This window comes from Vanellus vanellus (genome assembly GCF_965231255.1).
Source record: "Vanellus vanellus genome assembly, chromosome: 12".
Taxonomy (NCBI): Eukaryota; Metazoa; Chordata; class Aves; order Charadriiformes; family Charadriidae; genus Vanellus; species Vanellus vanellus.
The window spans coordinates 22,810,346-22,817,760 of record NC_138917.1 but is presented as its reverse complement, the minus strand read 5'-3'; the positions used below and the strand labels follow the sequence as shown (position 1 = coordinate 22,817,760).

The 7,415-nt window shown below is 53.8% G+C and overlaps 1 protein-coding gene across 1 annotated transcript; it reads left to right on the top strand.

Moving 5' to 3' along the window:
* The first annotated feature begins 101 nt into the window (after positions 1–101).
* On the top strand, positions 102–1,175 carry THAP11 (THAP domain containing 11). The gene has a single exon (XM_082489593.1). It carries the CDS (start codon positions 301–303, stop codon positions 1,081–1,083), a length of 783 nt encoding a protein of 260 aa, XP_082345719.1. The 5' UTR covers positions 102–300; the 3' UTR covers positions 1,084–1,175.
* Positions 1,176–7,415: the final 6,240 nt, after the last annotated feature.

Sequence of the window (7,415 nt, the reverse complement as noted above, 5' to 3'; positions counted from 1 at the left end):
CGAGACGACGAGGCAGCTCTCGCGAGACACCGCCCGCGCGCCGCACGGAGGGGAGGGGGGGTTTGTGGGCGGGGCGGGGGCGCAGCGCAGTGTGGGGCGGGTAGTTCCGGCGCGGCGCCGCCGCCGCGGTGCATTGTGGTCCGCGTAGTTCCGGTGCGGCGGGCGGCGTCGGCGGGAGGCGAGAAGGCCGCGGTTGGCCTTGTGGGAGCTGTAGTTCGGCGGGCCCCCCCCCGCGCCCGTTCTCCCCGCCGCCGGGGCCGCTCAGGGGTGTCCCCCCTTCCCCCGGGAGGCTTCCCCGCCATGCCGGGCTTCACCTGCTGCGTGCCGGGCTGCTACAACAACTCGCACCGCGACAAGGCGCTGCACTTCTACACCTTCCCCAAGGACGAGGAGCTGCGGCGCCTCTGGCTGAAGAACGTCTCCCGGGCGGGCGTCAGCGGCTGCTTCAGCACCTTCCAACCCACCACGGGCCACCGCGTCTGCAGCGAGCACTTCCAGGGCGGCCGCAAGTCCTACCTGGTGCGGGTCCCCACCATCTTCCCGCTGCGCGGCGTCAACGAGCGCAAGGCGCAGCGGGCCGCCCGTCGCCCCCGCCCCACCGCCGCCGCCGCCGCCGCCGCCTCCTCCTCCTCCTCCTCCTCCGCTGCTGCCGCCGCTGCTGCCGCCGCCGCCGCGCAGGGTCCCCCCGGTGCCGCCGCCGCCGAGGTCCCGGCAGGGGGCGCGGCCGAGGACGTGAAGCCCATCGACCTGACGGTGCAGGTGGAGCTCGGGTCTGGGGCGACCGCGGGACCCGGCCCCGGGAGGCTACCGGCGGCGGCGGCGGGGGGAGAGGAGGTCCCGGTGGAGGGCGGCCCCCCGGACCACTCGTACTCGCTGTCGTCGGGCACCACGTCGGAGGAGCTGCTGAGGAAGCTGAACGAGCAGCGCGACATCATCGCGCTGCTGGAGGTGAAGATGAAGGAGATGAAGGGCAGCATCCGCCGCCTGCGCCTGGCCGAGGCCCAGCTCCGTGAGGAGATCCGCGAGAAGGACCGGCTGCTCCACGCCGCCAGCGCCGGCACCCGCAAGCGCCACGGCCTCTGAGGGCCACGGGGGCCCGGCTCGGCATGGGGCTCTCCGCCGCCCTCGGTGAGGTGCCCGGACAGAGCAGAGATGGGATGGGTCTCAGCCCCACAGTCCCCCTGGCTCTCCCTGCCCAGTCCCTCCTGCCTCTGCCGAAGCAGCCCCCAGCTGTCAGATCCCCCTGCCCAGACAGGGTGGCTGCTGTCGGCTCAGTGCCGAGCCCCATCATCCATCCCACATTATCCCAGAGCTAGCACTGCGGGCGCCCACCGGCGTCCCGTCTACGCCGGGCCCATCTGGCAGCAGCGGAAAGCGCTTCTTTTAGTGTCGATGGGACCCGTGTCACCACGAAGTGGATGTAGGGTATCAGTTTTCAGCAAATAAACTGGCTGTGCGCTAAGTGAGGTGGCAGCAACACTACCCCCTGGAGAAGGCGTGTCTGAAAGCGTGGTTGGCACACAGCAACCTTCACAGGAACCAACAACGATGTCGTGTTTGGCCTCGCTTAGCAGAGGCACGAGGAAAGCTTTAGAAACCCTCTCAGGGTGATGTGTTTCTTCAGTAAATTACTGATGCCATAAAAAACTGCTGTTTCTAGCTTGAAAGAATCCCCAGAATTAAAGAGTGCTCTTGTACTATGTAGTTTTTGCTTTCTCTGCAGTACATCCATATTTGTTACAGGTGTCTTGATGCTCTCAACGCTAGCAAGGACTTACGATCTGGTACTGAGAACCCGGTGGCATTTGATGGCTGTAGTTTATCTCATTGGCTTAAGAACTCCCTCTAATGAAACGGAGGCTTTGTAACACGTCGGAATTTAAATCCTCGGCTTTCGTTCAGAGAATCGGGATGAAACAGAAGCGAAGCGAGTTTATCTGCAGCGGTTGCAAACCCTGGCTGTCTAATCCTAAACTAGGGGGCATGACTCATCATCTGTACATTAAGCGAGACCTTACTGAAACGTGCTTGCGTGTTCTAAACCCAGATTTAAAAGTATTGTAACAAACCTACGTGGAATGATTGTGTAGTTTCTGTTTCTAGCCAGCCGTTAGTCCCCTCGCTTCTCAGCAGCAGGAAACCAAATCAACGTTGGCTAGAAAGATGGTAGAGAGAAGGCAAGCGAAGCTGCTTGTCTGGCCTGAATGTGTGCTGCTGGGGCAACAGATACCTCAGTGTCGTATGAGGAGGAGGAGGGAGAGGAAGAGGGGGGTATCTGGGGCACCCGCAGAGCCCTGTGGCGATGCGTACTTAGGGGGTACAGCTTCGATTAGCAATGGATGTTGAAAACAAAAGGCAGTTCACCACAGTGTGCCCATAGCGACGTTGGAGGGAGGAACGCCCAGGTGTCCTCCGGGTCTGCGAGACCTTTCTCCTGCAATCAGAGTGCGTTACGCTCGGTAGATCGGGATGTCAGTTTTACTAAATTTTCTAGAAGTATTTTCTAAATGTAAAAAAAAGTATCGTTAGTTTGAAAATATCGTAATCTTTGTAACACTGGCTAATGTAGCTTTATAACTGTCCGTTTCGATACTCTGTATGACTGAACGAAAGGGCGCAGTGGGATTTGGTAGCCGGAGGTTTCTCTATTGATCATGTAGCCCGTTCAGCTCAATGCGTTGGTTGTCCCGGCCTGCTATGTGATGCATGGGTCATTTTTCTATTAACGTGTGTACTGAGTTGGATGGTCAACCGTAAGGATACTACAGGTCTATTCATGTACTAAGTATTTCCCATTATTTCATTTTAATTTATTTTCTCCAATCTGATATGTAGCTCTTAACTTCAGCTCCGTGGTATACTGATTTTCCTGCGAGTCAAGTAAGCAGCGATATTTTTGTTTGTTTGCTTGTTTTGGGTTTTTATTTTTATTTTTTGGTAAGGAAAGCAGATACCTGCTACACCATCTGATTTAACGTATGTAATTGGTCCAGCAGATATATACGCTCCCATCAAGACAATAGGCAGCACAACGTCTCCCCTTACAAACAAGACGGCTTGTGCGTCCTAGCTTCTTGAGAACGTGCGTGTCGTAACCGTCGTGGTACTTTTTTCTACCATTGGAATGCACTTCAGGACGTTCAGCCATTCGGCCTGCTGGACTGGTTAACTGCTGGACTCTTTGATTCTCCAGGTTACACTGAGGTGCTAACATGCTTAATTTTAATAAAGTATATTTTGTTTTGTTATGCTTCCGTGCTGTGTGTATATATATTTCTGAAAGGCTGGTGGCTGGAGCTCGTCATCTTCTGGTTTGCAACTTTTTTTCATAGAATCAAAGAATCATAGAATGGGTTGGGTTGGAAGGGACCTTGAAGATGATCTAGTCCCACCCCCCTGCCCTGGGCAGGGACACCTCCCACCAGCCCAGGTTGCTCCAAGCCCCGTCCAACCTGGCCTTGAACACCTCCAGGGATGGGGCAGCCACAGCTTCTCTGGCCAACCTGCGCCAGGGTCCCACCACCCTCAGAGTGAAAAATTTCTTCCTAATACCTAATCTAAATCTACCTTCTTCCAGTTTGAAGCCATTCCCCCTCGTCCTATCACTACATGCCCCAGTAAAAAGTCCAGCTCTCCTGTAGCCCATTTAGGTACTGGAAGGCTGCTATAAGGTCTCCCCAGAGCCTTCACTTCTCCAGTCTGAACAACCCCAACTCTCTCAGCCTGTCCTCCCAGCAGAGGGGCTCCAGCCCTCGCAGCATCTTTGCGGCCTCCTCTGGCCCCATTCCAACAGGTCCATGTCTTTCCTATGTTCGGGTGATCCAGGGACCCCATGCCTGTGACAACATGAATATCTTTACATTTTTGTCGGGTGAGGAAGAGGAGTTTGAGGTCTGTTTTGTGTACGCTGTGCCTGCCTGCACAGTGTTAGAGCCATTTAGATGAGCGAATGGCTGTTAGGACAGGGGTGCTCTCAAAATAGCCAGGAGCGATTTGAGCAGCCAGACCCAGGCTTTCCGCACAGGGCTTCTGCTAGAGGGCCAGAAAGTCTCCCACGTTACGCATGGAGGAGAAAGAAGAAAGTGTGGCGTCCCAGGAACCAACCTCCTGCAGGGAGGAGCTAGCCTGTAGTATCTTTGAATCTGTAATTCAACTTCCCAAAGTTCCTAATTTCAGATTGGTTTAGAGCTATAAGTCTCCAATGATTCTAAGTGGCAAAAAAAGTCAGCTGTGCCTCAAACATCACTTTTTTGGGTTGAACTGGGAGTGTTAAATGGAGCTGCATGACAAAAGCGAACACTTTTCCTCAGCTGCTTTTTCATTCCCTCGTTTGCTGCTAAATTGAGGTAAGTGAGCAACGGCACTGGCAGTGAATGAAGAAGCTAATTCTGTAGAAAGGCACCTTAATATGCTAACAAATAAACTGTATTACTGCTCCACACACACGTATTCTCACCACATGCCCTCTTTTTACTCTCAGGGTGTGTCCAGGCCCATTCTTGGGGCTGGCTCCCCTTGCTATTCTTAATCAGAGCCCAGGTAGTCCGACAGGCTTCTTGTATCACTCCCAGATCCAGAAAGCAGCAGCAGCCTCCCAGGACCAACAATAAGGAGGAAGCATCCAAACCTTTCACTTTCCTCCCGAGCGGAACGCAGGAGCACTCCCAGGCTCCAAGCATCACAAACTCATCATTGCCTAAGGGCTGGGGCAGAAGCAGCCAAGGAAAATGTGCTCACCTCTGGTCAGGAGCTACCAAGCCCAGTGTGGACTTTTGTCATGCGCTTCATAGCACCATCCCGTCTTCACTGCCTTGATTATTCTTCAGTTTTTAGATTGCACATTTTCTAGGGTAAAAATTGCCTCCCTTGTCCACTTGCACATAGTGCCCAGCATAGCAGGGCTTCGATGCTGCCTAGGCAGTGATACCCTTATTAACCTCTGCTAAAAATATAAAGAATCAGCATCATTCAGCTGCTGCCTGGTCAGTTCTCACTTCAAAGGGTTCATTGCTTCCCTACAGGAATATCCCAGTTCAGACAGGCGTGCTGGGACAGCCCAGAGACCAGATGGGCAACTGCAAGGCACCAGCCACACCTGCACTGGTCCCACAACTCATCTGGGAATCACTGAGCAGGAAAAGAACAAAAATGGTGAGCTCTCGTGGGTGGTGAGGTTACCATCTGCTGACGGACCTTCACTGCTTCGCTTCTCTCTGGGTATGTACTTTCTGATGGAATATGATTTAGGTACAGCTCTCACACAACAAAACATCCCTAAAACCCAGTTACCTCCTTCTCAGGATCTTCCATTCAGCCCTCACCATCTCATCTCTACTTTTCCTCCCAAATCTCATAGCAATTCTCCCTCAAATTCTTACTGCGTCTCTCCATCAAAAATTAAAAGCTACACTGCACAGAGCAGAAAGGGGCTACTATAGCTGGGCGGTCACACCATAAACCATACTTATTAACAGAAAGGAGCTACTACAGCTGGGGAGTTGCATCCTAAAAGATACTTATCCCACCTATAGTGGCTATCCCACATATATGGCTACTACAGGAACAGCAGAAGGAAAATCAACAGCATCTTATCCTAAAGCCTGCAAGTTCCAAGCTTGGGTCCTATGTTTGGAACTAATGAATCAGCTAGAACAAGGGACCCCAGGTGGTCCATACCATGCAAATCCTTCTCCTTTGTCTTTCCATATGAAGAACAAATGGGAAGTAGCTTTTCTGTATATTCACAGCTTTGCCTTGGTGTGTAATCAACCCAGTTCCTAGATCCTCCTAGATAAATCTGAGGGTTGCTGCACACAAACTGTTTACCTGTGTAAGTGTGTCACAGGCTCCATAATTTTAAAAATAGGTTTTGTTAATGACACAAATCTTTAAGCCAAATCCACAAAGAACTGTGGTCAGGATAGTGCCAGTCTTTCCACTGACATCTTTACACCCCCCGGGAGAGAGGCATCTGTAGCAGTCACAAGGTGCAGAGCACATGCACACGTCTCAGGTTGGCAGCTGGAGATCTGAGAATGTTATGATAAAGGCAATGAAAAAGCTCATCATTTTCTCCCAGGCATGAACCAGCACCTCAGTCAGAAAACAAGGGGGGAGAGGGAAAATGAAAAAAATCACCTATTATTGTTCAGCTATTCTTCACCTGGCTTCAGCGGAGTCTCAGCTGCCTGCAGTCTCCGTTTCCAGGCCGTGTGGGGTAAGAAGCCACGAGATGGTGACCAACACAGCATTGGCACGCAGGTTTGCCTCTTTGGAGTAGGAGAAACCTGTTGGAAAATACTGTTAGTGCGACATTAGAGGACTCCAGGAGAGAGGCCCAATGTCAGCCACCTCCGTCTCCTTTTCCTAGTACTGCCTTCAGCAGCAAGCCTGGACAAACGCTTTGTGGACCCATCTCCTTCCAGGGTTGTGCGATGCCGTTTCTCTCTCAGAAGCCGACAGGTAAGCGTCAGGTTTGCTGGCAGAGACCTGGAAACGTTCAGAACTGGGTTAAAACCCCACACTTGATACGGGGCAACTGCTGAGCTGTCTTTCAGGCTCAGCCCTATGAGCTAACTACCCACTAACACAGATTCCTGCTTGTGTAAGGCCTCCCTGCTGCTGCCTGAGTGAATGTGGCACAGGCCTCCAGCGAGACCGAATCCATGGCTTTTTTGACCACTTATCTCTTTGGAAGTAGTTTTTTGAAGGGGATTTTCTGTCAGCCCACGCCTTCTGTGCTAACTTCTTCCACTGCAAGCAAGCTAAGCCATTTTTTTGTTTTTGTTTCCTATTTTTTTTTAAAAGAAGATTTTTTCATTGTATAGCTCATTAGTCGACTTTAAAATGAATTTTAGGATCTGCGGTTCTGGCTGCAGCTCATTGCTGACTTCCTTGCTCGGGCCGACAGCCCCCCAAGGGCGGAAACCCGTCTTGTGCCCCTCTTTGAGGTAAAATCCTGTCACCCTCACAAGCCGGGGGCCAGTTGTAGCCCCAGTGGGCGACACGGGCTCCAAGGGGACCCCTCAGCCACCACACCCATGACCCGGGGGGCGGGGCGAACCGGGCCCGGCGCAGCCTCCCCCATGAGACGAGGCCTCCCACCCGTCGGGTGGTCCCGGGACAGACAGGGTCTGTCACGGAGGAGCCCCGGTGCCCAGACGGGGGTCGCCGGGCGGCGGGCTCGGAGCGGGAGAGCCCCGGAGAAACGGGGAATAGCGCTCCCCTTCCCCCTTCCCCCTTCCCCTCCCCCGCCCCTCGCACGCTCCGCCACTATCCCACAGTGCTCCGGGGCACGGCCTGCGGGGCCAGCGGTGCGCGGTCCCCTTCCCTTCATTCAAATGAGCCACGGCGGGCGGCGCCGCGGTGCACGTCGGGAGTTGTAGTCCTTCGCCCCCCTCCCATTGCGTACTCCG

What these genes read in the sequence shown, in the direction of transcription:
- THAP11 (XM_082489593.1), top strand. Translation starts at nt 301, where the DNA reads ATGCCGGGCTTCACCTGCTGCGTGCCGGGCTGCTACAACAACTCGCAC.